A 17,157-nucleotide genomic window follows, 5' to 3' on the forward strand; every position below is an offset into this window, starting at 1 on the left:
AAAAAAGGAAGAGAAAAGAAAGAGAAAAAAACGTGTAGATCAGCTCCTTCCCTTGAGGTCCCAGAGAGCTACCACCCTGGTTCCAGCTGCCCGCTTTTGAAGAAGGGGCACTCAGCTGTGTCCACTGGTGGCTACCTGGCCCCACCAGGCACGGCTCCAGGCCCCACCCTGAGCTGTGGCAGTCTGTGACGATGGACGCTACATTCACAGGGGGAGACCTGGGCAAGGCCAAAGCCGCATGAGGTGGGGTGGGGAACCGGGCAGGAGGTGCCCTCCTCCAGGCCCCTCCCCCCGGGTGGTCTGAAAGATGGGGCCACTGTCCCAACCCCCAACCCCTGGCAGCCAGGAGTTGAAGGGTTTGGACCTGGAAGACATTTGCATGGTGCCTCCCTCTGTGGCAGGGTGGAGGCAGCCTCGTGGTTCAGGGCCGAGACGGTGGGTGCCAGGCTCGGAGGGAGCAGGGTGGCACTTAGGCCCCTCCGGACCTGGAATGGAGAGAGGGCATCAGGAGAGTACAGGAGGCTGGGCCCTGAGGGAGAGCCCTCCAGATGCCCCCCTCCTCCCCAGAGGTCCTGGAGGCATCAAGTCACAGGCTGGCCAGGAGGGGGTCTGCAGAGGTCAGACAGCGGTGGCATGGTAGACAAAACAGATGGGACAGGACGCAGAGGGAGACCCCCTCCTAGGGGCAGGGGTAGCGGGGGCACAGTTCCAGCGCCCACCCGGCCATGGGACCTGGCTGTAGAAAGGACAGCTGAAGGTGGACCAGGGCCCAACAGGCGGGTGGGCAGGAGGAAGGGCCGGGGCGCAGGCTGCCCGCCGGGCTGCGGGAATCGGACCATCCCAGCTCCAGGTCAACAGAATGCAAGGGGACGAATGAAATGGAGACAAGGACAGCGGAAGGAATGACGTGGCCGGCATCACACTGCCCCCTGCTGGGTCGGGTCGTACCTTCCGCGACGGATGTTTCTTCCGTTGCCAAGGGGGAGGAGGGGGGAAGAAGAGGGAAGGGGAGGGGAGGGGAGAGAGGAAAAAGTTGTGTGAACCTCCTGTTCTCTGAAGGAGTGGCCTTCTATCCCAGGAAGACCTTCTGCCCCACAAATGGACCATGCAGATCTATTCAGATTGGTGGAGGGTTCAGGTCCTGGCTCTGTCACTAAGTCGCAACGTGACCTTGGGCCTCAGGATTCTTCAGGTGCCCAGTATGGGGTCTAGAGCAGACCCTAACAGCAATGTCCTGGAGTTCATGGGCTGAATGTGGATAGGGATTGGGGGACATCTCAGACAGTAGACCTCAGTAGTTACTGTAAAATCTGGTGTTTAAATATGAACAGGTGATCCTTTTAACTGTTCAAACAAGACCCTGTGGGCTGATGTGGGTAAGCTAACCTGTCATGGAGGCCATTAAACTCCAACAGTCTGGGGTGATGAACCCCCAAGCACCTGGAGGGGAATCTAGGGAGTATGTGTCTCTTACTTAAATCCCCAGCCCGTGCCGCCCAGGACGATGGCTGCGACCAGGACAGCCCCGGCGATGGAGCCAATGATGATGTTGGTGCCGCTGGGACCTGGGGAGGAGGGCAGGGCTTGGTTGGCAGGGACAGGCATGGAAAATGGGCGACAGGGAGCACACCGGGCGGCTTCAGCCTCACCTTTGTATCTCTCGGTCTCCCCGGTTGGAGGGGATGTGGGCAGGGGGTTGTGGATGCTGCAGTCTTTGCCCGTCCAGTCTGCCTGGCAAATGCACTTCCCTTCGTTGCTGCAAACCTACAGGCGAGGTGGGGCCAGCACAGGTAAGCAGCAAGGCCGCGTCCCTGCGTCCCTGCGTCCCTGCGTGAGCCTCCTCCAGCGTGCTACCCCTGGCTTTCAGACACCCACCCCGTGGTGGGAGCAAATGCGCCGTTCCCCGCTGCCCGGGCAGGTGCTGAAGTTGAAGGCAGAGGCTGGCAGGCAGCGATGGTCAAGACACAGCATGTTGGGTCCGCAGGCTGTGCCGTCCTCTACGTAGCTCAGGTCTGAGCCATCGGCTAGCTGTACGTGACCGCCCCTGGAGAGATGGGATAGCCAGTCTCAAGCGCAGTGCCCTAGTCTGCTTAAAACTTCATCTTCCCAGCCACGGCCTAGACAACACCTGCAGTCCAGCTCCTTGCCCTGGTGGTAGAAGGTGACGCTGCTGATGTCTCCCCCCAGGTCCCCTAGCCGAGGAGCTCCAGAGATGTTGACGCAGAGAAGGAAGCCACAGAGCACATCCCTGTTGGGGTGCACGGGGACAGTGAGCCCAGGTTTTGCCTCAGACCTGTGTTCCCTCCCCTCTGGGCCTCACGGGCTCTCCCTAGAGCAGCCTCCACCTCTGTAGATCCCCTGAGCCCAGAGCCAGGATGCCCCACAGAGATGGCTACTCACTGCTTATTGCACTGGACCCAGCCAGATCCCTTGCGCCCACAGTTCCCACGCTCTGTCCCCTCCACATTCAGCTTCTCATAGCAGAAACGATCTGCAGCCGCTGGAGAATGCGAGAGGAAGCATTCATCACCCCACGGACTCCTGGGTCCCCTCTAGAGCGACATTTCCAAAACTGCCTGATCCCTGGGCTTGATGCCCAAGGTCCTCAGAAGCCACACACATTCACCTAGAAGCAATCCCAGCCCAGCTCTCAATTCTAGGTTTTCCCCCAAACCTCTGTTCCCTGTACCCAGCTGGACTCACCATGACCCCAGAGGGCTTGGCACTGCCGGTCCCGGGTTTTACAGCGGCCTCCATAGCAACGGCCCTATGACCCATAGGAGACAAAGTATGAAGACACTGGAGGCTGCAGAGTTCAGACGGAAGGACCCCCTCCCCCGGGAGGACCCCCCCATCCCTCATACCTGTTCATGATCACAGTAGTAGCCATCCAGCTTGTGAAGGTTAGGGGGACACTGTAGAGAGAGGGGCTGGCTGAGCAGGGTAGCCCAGGCCTGAGCTATATGAGGTACCCGGGGAAGAATGTAGGAAGCAAATTCTTCCTTAAGAGGTCTCGTGTTGCAAGACTCTTCCGCAACAAGGACAGGGGCCTTTTTGGCTCTGAGGATTTGATTGGTAAATCCCTAGGCTTTTATTGGCTTCTTCAGTTTCTTGCACCATTACCCTGGAGGCCTGAGATTTAATTAACCAACGTTACTACCCACTGGATCCCTAGCGTACACTAGACACTGGCTCTAGGCAGTAGGAGTACCAGCCTGACTACAAATGCTTGTTTAATGACCGAAGGAACAGGGCTAGGACGCTTAACGCTTAGACTGGTTAGCGGCGGTGTGGGCAGCGGCTAAAAGAGAGGGGCCAAGAGTAGTCAGCTCTTCAAATCCAAACTTATAGGGGAAGGGGTTGTCTTGCACGACAGGTTTGGCAGACCTGGCTTGAGTCGCCGGTGCAGGTCTCTGCGATGTCACACTCATTCACCGCTTCTCGGCAGGAGACACCTCGTGGCTCGTACTAGGAAAAGCATGAATGTGTTTCTGGAAAGGATAAATATCTCGCCGCTGCCCTCCCAGGGTATTCTACTGTCCTCCTGGAACCTGGCTCCCAAGGCCAGTTTCTTATTTCCTGTCCCTCTTCGCCCTCATTTCTAAGGGTAACTTCCCCCATTCCCCCATCACTTCCCAGACCTGGCCTCCTGCTCTAACCCCCACCCAACCCCTGCACCACGGACGCTTCCTTTGGAATAGGCCCCGCCCACACACACTCTGCTCCTCCTCCCTCCCGCCTCTTGTCGAGGGCATCCAATCGTTTTTTTGCTCCTGGCCCCTCCTTCCCGTGCTCGCTTGGTCCTTCTCACCTTGCAGCGGCGACAGCAGAGCCCATCGCTGCACATAGCGTCGTGAGTCAGGGTGCACTTCTTGCAGCAGTTGCCACCCGCCCGGCTGCACTCCTGAGAGAAGCGGGGAAAAGCGGAAAGGCGGGCGAGCCCTTATCCTTGATCCTCCCCACTCGGTACTCTCCCTACCTAAAGCCCGGGCCCACACCGGAGACCGCCCAGACCGCTCACCTGCACCGAACCACAGTCGCATTCCTCCCCCGCCTCCACGAAGCCGTTCCCACACTCGGGAGGGTCCAGGAGCTGAATGAAGGGGAAGGGGATGTCGGGAGCCTGGCTGGGACCCTGCCCACCCCACCTCCACCCCACTTCCCGGTTCTCCATGCTGGTACCTTGAGGGGCTTGTTGAACAGGCAGCTCCCGCCTCCCTCCTGCAGAAACTGATTGTATTCGTCGATGCTGCAGCGCGAGAACTTGCGGGGCAAGTAGAACCTGGGCAAGTGTGAAGGGACTGTGCTGCTGGGGGCAGCCCTCCAGCCCTCCCTTGGGGGACTTGGTTATCACTACAAGGAGGCTGAGGAACTGCCCGGTGATTGCTCGACAGTCAATCCCACATGCCCATCTAGGAATGGGTGGAGGACGCCACTTGGCGTTCGCTTCACTGAACGTTTGGGACCAAGAGCCCACTGTGGAAACGCTCCGAAGGACCGCAGCTCGCACGGGGCTCGGGCGCCTCCCAGTGTCCAGAGAGCGCGCTGCAGTCTAGCCAATTTGGGTGTCCTTGCCTCCCTATGCTGTTTGAAGATGTGTATTCTTGGAATCCTAAATGGTCTGTCTCTTGAGCTGGGCCTCTTGACGCCACCTATCTAGACTGCCATTGCTCCCCAAAACCCTTCCCCAAGTCTTTCCCCAAGAACTCACCCAGTGTCCTCCATGATGCAGCCCAGCCAGATGTCTGGACATTTGCAGTCCCCTATGAGGTAATTTGGGTACACATGAGATAGGGTGGAGGAGCACACCCCCCCCCCCACTGACCCCTCTACACTTCAGGAAGTGCTGGGTGTGTCTGACTTCAGGGTTGGTACCTGCCGAGCTCCGGTGTTTATTCCACATCATGCCCAAGTTCTGCCCTAGCGTCTGGGCCAGGGTCACTGCCATAGCACCCATGTTGCCATACTAGTGGGGGAAGATGGAGCACAGGATGTCGACACCCTTCCGGTCGCCATTGCATCTTAGCAAGTTGCCCTCTTGGCCTCCCAGCCTTGACCCTCTGTGCTTACCTCATTCACGCCTCCACCCCGGGACAGCGAGCAGATGCCTCCCACGTAGGCTGCCCCACTGCTGGTGCTCTGGAAGGTTCTACCCCTAGAAGGGAGAGAGGTGTCAGGAAGGCTTTGTAGAAGTAGCAGTGAATCCCAGCCCTTCACATCAGCCTGGTGGCCTCACACCAGCCCCTGTCCTGTTTGGGTTCATTCACCGTAAGTCAAACCAGAGGTCTGAGGGCCTCAAATTGTGTTTGTCCCTCACTAGGGTACTGGGTCACTGAGGTAGGGACGATGAGCAGTCTGGCAAGAGAAAGGCAAAGAGCACATCCCTTGCCCAGCCTAAGAGGCAAAGGACACTCAGCTGGTACATGCGGCTGGGAGCAGGTGTCAGGTGCAAGGCAAGCCCCACCCGCAGACACCGACTCCGAAAAAATCTCCTGGCACAGGCAGTCAGAACAAGCCAGCAGGCAAAAAATGGCAGGGTGTCACGTGGGGACTCACGAGAAGAGGTGGGTGGCATCACTGGGCTCAGGTAGACCCTCCCGCCGGTAGACCATAAGCCGGGCCAGGGTCTCCAGTAGGTCATCCTGCACCTGGATCTTGTCTCCATCTGCCCATGTTTCCATGGCAACCAGCACAATTCTGGTGTTGAGCTGCTCCTTGTATATCTGGGCTCAGAGAGAAGATGAGGGGAGGTCTGGAGGGGAGGTGCAATCTATATTCTCAAGAAATGGGGGCCAGTGACTGACAGTGACCCCTGAGTGTATGGCTGTGTGGTGGGGGAAGGAGGAAGAGAGGGGAGTAGGGGTGCTGCTTACCACATCCGCCAGGTTCACAACAGACTTGGCGAAGTTGCTGGTGAGGACCACTGACTGCCGCATCTGCTCGAACTGCCGAGAGAGGTGGGGAAGAAGGCGAGGCTCCCCGGGCCTCTCCTCCCAGGGTCCCCCTTCTCCTGGGAACTTACCAGCTGGTGGTCATTGATGACAATCAGTTCTACATACTTGGTCTCGCTGTGCACCGTGGGGTGGCCCCTGCGGACCTGGAGGGCGGGTGGGCACTTGGAATCAGTCCCCTCCACGTCTGGGCTCAAGGCCAAACCATGGGCAGATTTGTCGGGAGGGGGCATTCTGGTCTCCAGTCAGGGACAGTGCCAGCCCCTAACTGGCAGAAAATGCCATCCCTCCCAGCCTGGAAATAAGGGCAGAGGACATACAGTATCTGAGGGTCCCCAAAATGGGGACCTGTGTAGACACCAATGTTAGGGAGCAGTTGAGGGGCCCTTCTGGGAGGTAGTTCCCTGGCTCCTGGCCCCATGACTCTGAGGTCTTCTTTGCCCAGCCATAGGTGGGGATGACCTGCCCTGGACCATAGTCTAAGGTCTCTGCAGCCCGAGGCTATGCGGGCCCCGTACCTGCCTTTTCCTTCTCAGCCTGGGCCAGGTGGGAGGATCAGACTGGCCAGGGACAGCAAACAGGCAGCCTGTGGGGAGCAGTAGGTAAGAGGGGCCCAGCTGTCCAGTCCCACCCCCTTCCCCTCCCTTACCTGGTTCCCTGCATCCGAGGGGGGCTGGGAGGAGAGGGGTCCGGTAAATGAGGTGGGGAAGGGGTCCCTGCAATGAGGGGAATGAGTTCTTGGGGAGCCAACCAGGTCTGCTCTGGGCCCAGATTGGAGGCAGCTCCAGCCCTTCCCCCACCCCACCCTGGGGTGACCCAGAACTGGCCAGAGCTCCCATGTCGGATCTGATCTCCCAGATGCTCAGATTCCAGGGTCAAGACCTGGGGGCGCCCTGAGAGACAGGGGCAAAGGACACTGGAGCCCAGGGAGAGAGGTCACTTGGGGGACAGAGGGGACATTGGAGATGGGGGCACAGAAGGCAGGACCCAAAGCTGGGGTCACCCAGGACAGTGAGGCTGAGGTTACTGCAGGGGAGGAGGAGGAGGCACCATAGCTGTGTGTGGGGGGGGGGGTAGTCCCAGCACGCACAGCCATCAGGAGGGCAGAAAGGCCTGTGCAGGCTTGGCTTACCTGTGGGGGTCCCCATGGCCCAGCCATCTCCTTGGGCTCTATGATGTAAGTCAGGTTTCCATCAGAGAAGACCCCACTGTGGAGAGAGGCAAGGTTCTCCTCCATCCTGGGCCAGGCAGAGCCCTTCCCCCACCCCGCTGCACAGTGCCTCTCCCCGCCCCCCCCACACACTCACTGCAGCCCCTGGCAGGTGGAGAGAGCAGCGAAGGAACTTGGGTTGCCTCGGAGTTTCCCGTGGTAGTAGCAGTGGTCTCCAGCCCCCTGGGGAGCAGTGGTGCTGTGAGTGGGGACACCCTGGCCAAACATGGGACTAGGAACAACAGAGGCTCTAAGCTGCTGGGCCTGCTAATTCCTCTGTCACTGTGAACAAACTCCTAACACTTTCTGGGTCAGCTTCATCTACCCCTTAAAATGGGGACATTGGACCACAACAGCAGCTCCTGGCTATTTGTTGGGGCTGGTGAGGGATCCCAGACTCCTCTGAGACCAACAGATGGCTCTTACATAGTACCTGCCATCCCCCAGGGCCCTGTGAGGAGCGGTCACATACAATGTGTCCTTTAACCAGAACCTGCTGTAGATGCACCCCCAACCCTGGTGCAGGAGCTCCCAGTCACATGTGGTCTGTAGCTGAGGAACTGTGACAGCATGGGTTCTCCTGACCTGGCTCAAAGGTCAGAGGGGACCAGTCACACCCGCCTCTCCCAGCTCCGCTTCCTGCGGAATTACTTGTGCTCCAGTTCCAGAACAGGCTTGGGGGGGGGAGCTATTTATAGACACTCATTCATCTTTGTTCAGGCTCCAGGGCCTCCAGGATTGGGACCCTAGTGTGGCAGGCATCCGGGACTCCCAGGGCAAGAGGAGGCATTTTGATCTGCTGCTCAGGGGAGGGTGGAGTTTTTGCCTAAGAGGCACAAGGCCCCAGGTTTGATCCCTAGCACTCCCTAAGCGAGGGAGGGGTTGTCATTTCTTCCAAAACTCTCTCCCAGGAGATTCTGGGAATGCAGTTAACATGACATAACAAGGACCAAATTACACCTTCGTGCAAGGGAGGAGGCTGGGGAAGTCAGACCTCAGCCTGAATGAGGGGGGCTCAGGGGCCCACATCACCCAGTCAGCCTGCCCTTTCTAACTGCTGGTACCCCAAGCCTCTAAGGTGGGGAGGGATAGGAGGTCCCCAGACACCAGGCCATGCTGAGTGTGCCCTTGACATACCTCCACCAGCCACCTCCCCGTCCTCCCCATTTCTCTGTGCTGGGGTTCTGAGGATCAAAGCCCCCCACATGCCAGGCCAACCCCCTCTGATTCATACTTCTACTGCCCCACCTTGGCACCCGTAACCATGGAGCAAGCACCTCTGTCCCACTTGGTCCCTTCCAGAGTCACTCACAGTGCTGTGTTGAGTTGTCCCCTCCCGGCTGAAGTGGCGTTCCACATACTGAGAGGACAGGAGGTGGCTGAAACAGCAGGAGGAAGGAGGGTCACTTGGTGAGGACAGGTCCTGCTTAGGTCCCACTCCAGCTAAGAATACAAGTCCCTCAGTACCCCCCTCCAGCCGAGCTCCACTGCCCGCTGCCCACTGGCTCCAGGCTCCACTCACTGGTTTAGCTCCAGGTCCAGGGTGAAGTCAGAGTTGAAGGCTGGGATGACGAAACTCACCTGGGCCAGGTGCACGGGCTGGCGTGGGGAAGGGCAGAGAAGAGTCAGCCTGAAGCTGGGGTGGGGAACCCCAGAAGATCCTTGGGGAGGGGCAGCCAAGCTCCAGCAGCTGAGGAGACCCCTCTCGGGGGTTCTTGTCCTCTGAGAGCCCATTCCTTTCCTGGGTATAGCTGTTCAACCTTGACCACAGCCCACCTTCCACCCAGGTCCTGAGAACCCTCTGTCCTCTGGCTACTTTCTGGGTTAGTCTCCTTAAGAATCATGGCCTCGCCGGGCGGTGGTGGCGCACGCCTTTAATCCCAGCACTCGGGAGTCGGAGCTGTTGACAGGGTCACCCCAGCATCACTGGAATGAAAGGAAGCCCCCCAGACATTCCACAGAAAGGCAGAAGGATCCTCAGCTTATGGGTGGGCAGGGGAAGGAAAGCAGGCCCCAAGCCCAGTCAACACAGGACGACTTGGGTTCTCAGACTCATGGATCAGGTGGGAATTGACCATGGGGCCCTGATGCTGGACAACGGCAGGTGCTACTTTGAAGAAGGGTAGAGCTCCCGTACAGCGCCAGCCCATTGCCCTCTGCCTGCCCAAGGCAGCTCATCTTTAATATTTCAATCCCACAGTTAATTTTTAAACATGGAAGTTTTCCTGATAAATTTTTCAAAGGGGCATATGCAGTGGGGCTGGGAGGTTCCAGGTTGCCATGGCAATGGACTAGGCCTGAGCAAGATGGCTGCCCTCTCTGCCTGGGTGCCCAGCTGCTTAGCGGGTGGGGGTGGGAAAATAGAGACATCAAAGGCTAGAGGGAAAACTTCACCCCACTCCCAGAGAAGGGCAGCAGAGCTTGGGCTAAGGGGGAGCTTGTCTGAGAGTTACAACCACTTAGGGGACACACCTGGGGGCCCAAGCCCCACCCCAAGCTGGCAACTCGTTTTTTGTCTCCCAAAACACTTGGAAAGGTCTGTGGGCTGAATTCAGGGGTTGGAGTCTGCCTCCTACCCCATCTCTTTAGGAGGGTAGACCTGCAGATGCCAGGCAAGAGCCTTGCCACTCTCCTGTCCTGGTAGGAGTGTCTATTCTCTGACTGGCTTTTGAGCTGGAGAGCACCTTGCAGGACGAGAGCCCTGACACTAAGGTCATCGGGTTTCCCAACCCATGCCTAGTTGACTCCTCTATCACCTAACCACAACTAATCCGTTCTGAGCACTGTGTAGGGCCCATGCATTGGTGCGTTGCTTGGACCCATGCAATGGTGAACTGCTTAGGGCCATGCATCAGCACACTGCTTAGGGCCATGCATTGGCTCACTTCTTTGGGCCATGCATTGGTGCGCTGCTTAGGGCCCATGCATTGGTGTGCTGCTTAGGGCCATGCATTGGCGCGCTGCTTAGGGCCCATGCATTGGTCTGAAACCCTTTATGAGCACTGCCATATTCGATCTCTCCAACAACCCCATGGGACAGCTGCTCCTGTCTTTCCTGACAGCTGGGAACCAATGCACAGAGACACTAACTGGTGTGACAAGGCCACACAGGTAGGAGGCGTTAATGCCGTGTGGTGGTGCAATCTACAATCACAGTACTTGGAGGATGAGGCAGGAAGATCATGAGTTTGAGGCTAGCCTCGGCTACATAGTTCCAGGTCAGCCTTGGCTCCATACTGAGATCTTGTCTCCCAAACAGAAAAGGAAGAAAAACAACAACAACAACAACAACAAGAAGGCTGATATTCAACCCCAGGGAATAGATAGATATCTAAGGCCTTCCTCCTATAGAGATGACAGGAGATTGAAGTAGGCCCAGAGCCACGGGAGGCTCTGGGAATGCAGGCAAGGAGAAGCCAAAGGCCAGGGCCTGGGAAGACAGACCTGTGAGCCCAAGGACACGGACTCACCCCATCCCAGGCCGTCTGAGGTTCCAAGCTCCACCCCAAGCCCCCAGAGCATCGATCAGACTCAAAATAGAAAGCCAAGGGCAATGAGTTCTTGCTGCCTCCCCTCTAAGCCCTTAACCTGGCCAAGTCTGTTTTCCCCTCTCCTAGGCCTGTCTTGGCTTGGGTCCTTGCTCCTCTGCCAGGGCATCTCTGGATGGCTTCTGCTTCTCTGTCTGTATCCTGCCAGCCTGGAGAAGTAGCTTTCCAGGCCCCTTCCCTTGATCCTGTTCTAAGTTGTGCAACCTTAGGGATGGCCCAGAAGCCTCCCTGAGCCCCAGATGTTCCCTCTGACGAAGGCAAAGTGAGTGCAGGTCAGAGTTGGGAGTCTGGCTTTGCAGGGCCATGCTGGTCCCATTGTGGGGAAAACAGTGAGAGATGCCTGCCAGTAGGGTTCTCTTTCTCCAATACCCTGTAGCCAGTGAAGCTCAGCCTGGGACACAACACCCTTCTCCAGGGGACATGGGACTCAGTTGAGAGAAGACTGGCCATGAGGCGAGTCTGTACAGGCAGTGGGAGCCAGTTGAGAATTCAGACACCAAGGCCTGTTGGCCTGGCCCAGCTCAGTCTGCTCCTGAAAGGGAGCACCTGATAATGCAAGCCCAGAATACCTCAGGCACTGGGCTGCTGGCTCCAGGACCTGCAAGTCCCTGTCAAGCTTTTGGCCAGTGCTCTACCAAAGTCAGTGGCTCTCCGTGCCAGGCTGGCCCACTGTCCCTGCAGCAGCCACAGCCCTGCCTCCTCCCATTACCCTCAGTCCCCAGGGCCTTCCAGACATGAGGTCACAGCAACTGCCTCCCCCCCCCCCCCCCCCCGCCTCTCCTGCTCAGGACTGCTCTGGACTGGACATGACCCCATGCCCCGCGTTTGCCTCTTACGTCTTGGCGACCGTGGCGCTTAGGTGCTCTGTTCATTTGATCTCACCCTGCCTGGGCTGGCAGGTCCACAGGGAGCAACACCAGATGGTGACAGGCCCAGGGTCATGCTGGGGAGGTGCCAGGCCAAGTCTCACTCCTGGGCTGGAGGCTGCGTCTGCATACCAGCTGCGGTGACCCGGCGGGTCCTCCCTGCGTCCCAGGCATCTGCTTCTGGCAGCCCAATGCCTCACTTCCTCCGTGCCCCCTAGCCAGGTTATAGAACACAGAGGAGGACAGCCACCTCTGTCTCAGACCTTGAGTCTCCGTGGTGGGAAAGGCAGGGGCGGGGCGCTAAAGACCACCAGAATTCTAGGGTGCCCCAGAAAACCTGAGTTACAGAGTTCTGCTCCCCACAGCCTCCAGGTACTGCCCCTCAGTACTCTGAACCCCATCTCCTCTAGCTCCTCATCAGCAGAGCCAACACCTGCTGGTCCCCAGAAGGCTCAGCTCACTCACAGATCTCAATCTCTAAGTGTCCAGTTTTTCTCTTCTTTTTTTTTTTTTGTTTGTTTTGTTGATTTTTCAAGACAGGATTTCTCTGTGTAACAGTCCTGACTGTTCTGGAACTCACTCTGTAGACCAGGTTGGCCTCGAACTCACAGAGATCTGGCTGCCTCTGCCTCCTGAGTGCTGGAATTAAAGGCGTACACCACCACTGCTCGACTTAAGTATCCAGTTTTTACACAAACACACACACACACACACACACACACGTGAACAAACACATAAATACACCACATACAGACATATGCACATATACACTCACACACATGCACACACACACATATATAATCACTAATTCACCTTTTAATGACCTTGAGTCCTCTGGGGCAAGGGCTATTGTTTCCTTCCCCCCCATCCAAGTGCTCAGCACTCATTGGGGTGGATAGACAGTATAAGACCTAAGGAGCCATTCACCCCCATCCTCAGTGTCTCTATGGGTAAATGGGGTATCACGAGCATGGTATGAAGCCCAACTCAACACGTCATTACAGTCAGGGTCAGTAATCGCGATATGGAGGACCTCCGCAGCCTGACAGCTGAACGGGGTTTTGAGAGTAAAATGCTTCCTTGGTTTACCTCCTGCGATGGGGACATGAATCGTGGCTTTGGGCTCCAGATCTGCTTGGAGTGATTTTACATGTGAGGGTCTCACTCCACTCTCTAAGCTTGGAGACACTACCACCTCTTGGGGCTGGCGACAGCAAATGGAGAAGGAGCCCCTTATCCAACAGCAACCCCCTGCCTCAGCAGCCACCAGCAAAGGTAGAAAGGCCCATTCATCAACAGGGCGGCAAGCCACAAACAAGAACAGGTGCACAGATTTCCGATGACTGGGCTTGACCTACATTTTTGAGGACGGAGTCACCTCTTACAGGGTCATCAGTCCCTCTGGGGACAGACTCCTGACAGCTGGGCTCCTCGAGGCAGCCGGGAGGGTGCTTGGGTGAGGTCAGGCCCACAGGCTAGAGTCTTGTGGGGGGAGGACTACAGAGGTCACCTCTTCAACCCCCACCTGGAGCTGCTCAGGTAACAACCCCCTGATGCCCTGTCCTCGGCTTCCAGCCACTTATCCCCGCCAGAGAGCCCCCTCCTCCCCAAGACCTAGACAGAGCTGGGTTGCTTCTCTGCCATACACAGCAAATCACAGCATAGCCTTGTGTCTGGGGGGCCTGCGTCCCTGACCTTGCTGTCCCCAAGTCCCTCTTGCATGGATTGGGGCCTCATTCACTTGCCCTCGAGTCCTGAGCAAAGACATAGCACGGCAATGGCTGCTCTGGCAGTTAGTTCTGCAATGTTCTCTCCCAGTGACACCTGGTGCAGGTGAGAGTTAGCTGCAGGCCTGGGACCCCAAGTCCTGACTTTGCTTGCTGCCCACAGCCTGACTTCCCTTTGGTCCCCCAAGGAGTCTGGGTTTCTCAGGGTCAGGCAAGATCCACACAACTGCTTCATGGGCCATGGACTCAGTCAGCTGGCTTCCTCTGCTCAGATGCACATAATCCATGAAAACCAACCCAATGCACACCACGGACCTCTTGTCTTCCTCCCTTGCCCCTTAGCTGCATGCTCCCCGAGACCGTGGCTTTCTGGGTTTTCAGGAATTCTTCCACTTCTTCAGGACACAGGCCCAATCTTCTTCCAAGTAGGAGAAATGAGGTATTGAGAGCCTCGGTAAAGAGAGCCGCATCTGTGATATGGAGTTCTGATAAATACTAACCAACCCAGACATTCAACAGCTGAGGAGGTCTACCCCAGCAAGATGGGATGGTCTAATTTCTGTCCCAGCTCTTCCCTCCCCCCAAACCAGGGGGACCTCAGCACATGAAGCCGCCTGGGGAGAGCTGAGACTCATGTTATCGTCACCCAGAGTTTAGGAATCAGGACAATGAAACTCAGAAAGGGGGCATGAGCAGCCTCCAGCCAGAGCAGGTTCCCTGTAGCCAGTGCAGGCCTCTACCCTGCATCACCGGGGATGGTACTGAGAAGACTCAGGCTGCAATGCAGTGCTGCCTCCCCAGGAGAGGGTCTGGGCAGAGGCAGGGTACCTCCTGTTGAGTCCTGACCCTGGGAAGAAGCAGTGCCAGGTTGTGTGTGTGTGTGTGTGTGTGCGTGCGCGCACACGTATACATGTGTAGGGGTTTGCCAGGACCTAGTTCAGTCAGGGGACTTTTTGTACATGCATGTGTCCTCTGTCCTTCTAACCTGAATCTGGGAGAATTGGAGATGTTGCCCCTCAGACCCAAATTCGTAAATTCCTGGGCTTGGAGAACACCACTCCTATCACCAGTTTAAAGTCTATCAACTTTGGGCAAGCCTGAGTCTGCGCTAGTTCATCTAAAGAGAGGGACAGAAAGAAGCATCTGTCTATGGAAATTAAACGATGTAATTAATACGTGTGCAGTAGAGAGCCTGGCCCAAAAGAGTCATGGCGTTGGCTTTTTACCTCCCTTTACCCACCTGAACAAGTTTCTAGACTTTGGAAACTGAGGGACGGAGATGCCAGGGCCCCAAGAAATTCCCCTGGGGAAGATGCATGAGGTCCCTATAAAGGGTCTCAGGCCTAGAGAAACCTCTACTGGAGAGCCGCGACCCCAGATCCACAGAACTCTCCACTCCCACACCTCGGCCACTTGGTATGCGTTGGATTCAGTTGGCTGCAGAGACCCAAGTTCACACACACGCTAACCCACTCACCCAGCAGGAGCCCAGCCCAGCCCCAGGGCCCTGCCTCATCTTTCCCTATAGTCCGGGCCTGCTGTGCTAACAAGAACGAACTGGAGGCACAGCCTACCCAGCCGGAGCTCCCACTTTTTATCACCCATGCTTCCCAGCTATACCTCAACCCCTGTAAAGCTCAAGCCAGAGTCCCAGGGGTCAGGCAGGGTCAAGTCCACTGGGGAGAGCTCAGTTCATAGAAAGCTACACTAGGAACCAGACAGCGACCAGGTTACCGTACCCCTGGGCCTGGGACATCCCTGAGGCTCACTCAGCTGCCCACCCTGAGTGCCGGAGTGGGCACCGAAGCTGGCCTCTACCTCCCCCCTTACCCCTGTAGCAGCTGCCAACTCAGGACCATTAGCCCCCTCCCCTCTCTTCCACGACAGGGCCCTGAGCGATGGTCCATCTATTATGCATGTTCCTTCCTGCTCCGCTCCATTTCTCAACTACTCCCCACCCCTGCACCCCCACCCCCCCTTTCTTAAGGGCTTTTAACCAAGTACATTAGGCAGAGCCAGACGCCAGTCTCATGGGTTCCCCTCCTCCCTCTGCCCAGCCCAGTTCACCTCCCACCACTCCCAGCTGCCCCAACTTGGGTTCGCCCCTCTTTTGAATCTCTCTCCACCTCCCATTCCTGCCCGGCTTCACTATCCAGCCCTCTGCCGCCCCTGTTGGCCTGGCTAACTTTCATCTTCAAGCTACCGGAGAGCTAAGGCATGCTGAATGAATATTCCATCTGGGTGATTTTTGTTCGCATGAGCTTAATTAATTATTAATTGCACTTAATCTCCTTCATTCCTAACCTTCCTCTGGGAGACAGAGGCCCAGCTGCTTGAAAGGCACAGGACACAGGTAGAGCTGGCATTTGCAGATGAATTCTGGGCCTCAGGTCATTTTTTCAAGGCCCACCTTCAGGACAAGAAGGATAAGCCTGTGTGTGCCCAATGGGAAACTGAGGCAGAAGTAAGCATCACACTGTTCCAAGAAAGTCCACTGAGGGTGGCTTTGGTGGGACTTAGGAGCAGGAATCCCTTACTGGGCACTTGGCTTCATGGTGCTGCCCTGCCCCCAAGACCTGTTTTAGACAGAACCGCTGATTCTGGTGGGCACTGGGGACTGGTTGAAGGATGACCCCAAGCAAACTGAAACCTGAGCATGCCAGTGTCTATGGGTGCGCGGGGCAGGGGGTTTCCACAGTGATTGGAGGGGCTTGGAGCTGGAGAGTCCCCGTGTCCCCACTGTGGGGCTGCAGCCCCACCTGATGGACCACTACTCGGAAAGGGAGGCGACAGAAGCTGCAGCCTCGGCGGGTGGCACCGAACCCTGGCTACTTGGTGGACTGGGAGGCCTCTTCCAGCCCCCTGACCTCACCACGCAGCCCCACTCACCGTCCCCCTGGGAGGATCCTGGCGGACCCTGGTGTCCACTTGCTGCTTTCGGACCTCTCCCCCGGTGCTCTCCCTTACCAGCCGACTGGGCTCTGTGACCTCGGGGCCCTCTGGCCTCTCTGGGCTCCCCACCTGGGCTGAGCTCCTCCAGTGCAGAGCTCCACTGGGACCCAGGGCCCCAAGACCTGAGAAGACAAGGCCATAGCTGCAGGCAGATGCCCTCCATGGGGCAAAAGACTTGGGATGGGGGAGCATGCCCCAGCCCCCCCCCCACTCGGTCGTAGCCCTTGGAGCCCAGTGGGCATATGGGTAGGTGGATCTAGATGCATTGCCAAGGGAAGAGCCCCGCGGGGAGGGGGCCGAGAGCTTCATTCTGCCCAACAGTCACGACTGCCCCCCCCCCACTTCCAAACCCGCAGAGACCTGCAGAGTCCGCCGGCCAGCTTCAGGGGGATGGTAGCGGTAGGGCCAGCAAGATCCGGACAGGTGGGTGGAAGCACCTTCCCTCCTCGCCCGCTCCCCTACCCTCCCGCGCTCGGGACCCGCTGTCACCCGGAACACTGCAGGAAAATGTGGCTGCAGCAGAAACCGCCGCAAAAGCCCGGGGCACGGGCCGACCAGGGGCGCGGGGGCAGGGACCAGGCGGTCAGGGTCACTTACCGGGCGGGGGAAGCAGCGGCAGCAGCAGGAGAGCCGCGATTGCCCAGCGCCGCAGCCGCCTCATGGTTCGCTCATAATCCTCCGGGTCCGGGGGCTGCGGCTGCGAGCGGCGCGGGGAGGGAGGGAGGGAGGAAAAGAAGGGAGGGAGGAGGGCGGAGGCGGGCAGCGCCGGCGGCGAGAGGGGCGGGTGTGCGGGCCGGGCGGGGGTCGCGGGTGGGTGGCGCGGGGCTCAGCGAGCTCTGGACTTGGCCATCCCCGGCGGGGCCGCAGGGCCGGGTTAAGAGGCAAGCGGCGAGCACGTGAGCT

General features: G+C 57.8%; 1 protein-coding gene across 2 annotated transcripts; it reads right to left on the bottom strand.

Annotated features, from left to right (window-relative positions):
- Nucleotides 1-377: 377 nt before the first annotated feature.
- Nucleotides 378-16,915, bottom strand: Adam11 (ADAM metallopeptidase domain 11). 2 transcript variants are annotated; one of them, XM_038326984.1, is made up of 27 exons: nt 16,852-16,915; nt 16,192-16,376; nt 8,684-8,760; nt 8,474-8,540; nt 7,259-7,344; nt 7,084-7,159; nt 6,601-6,667; nt 6,470-6,537; nt 6,023-6,097; nt 5,874-5,945; nt 5,557-5,723; nt 5,071-5,155; nt 4,876-4,966; nt 4,712-4,763; nt 4,183-4,282; nt 4,022-4,093; nt 3,812-3,904; nt 3,388-3,468; nt 2,865-2,915; nt 2,704-2,767; nt 2,401-2,500; nt 2,129-2,248; nt 1,876-2,044; nt 1,650-1,764; nt 1,475-1,565; nt 949-966; nt 378-485 (listed from the first exon to the last, which is right to left on the bottom strand). In XM_038326984.1, the coding sequence occupies exons 1-27, from the start codon at nt 16,913-16,915 to the stop codon at nt 470-472; spliced, it is 2,322 nt and encodes a 773-aa protein (XP_038182912.1). In that variant the 3' UTR covers nt 378-469. The 2 variants fall into 2 exon arrangements, with proteins under 2 accessions (XP_038182912.1, XP_038182911.1); XM_038326983.1 differs by lacking the exon at nt 378-485 and having other exon boundaries at nt 918-966.
- Between the last annotated feature and the right edge of the window lie 242 nt (nt 16,916-17,157).

Source organism: Arvicola amphibius, chromosome 4 (assembly GCF_903992535.2).
Source record: "Arvicola amphibius chromosome 4, mArvAmp1.2, whole genome shotgun sequence".
In the NCBI taxonomy this organism is placed as follows: Eukaryota; Metazoa; Chordata; class Mammalia; order Rodentia; family Cricetidae; genus Arvicola; species Arvicola amphibius.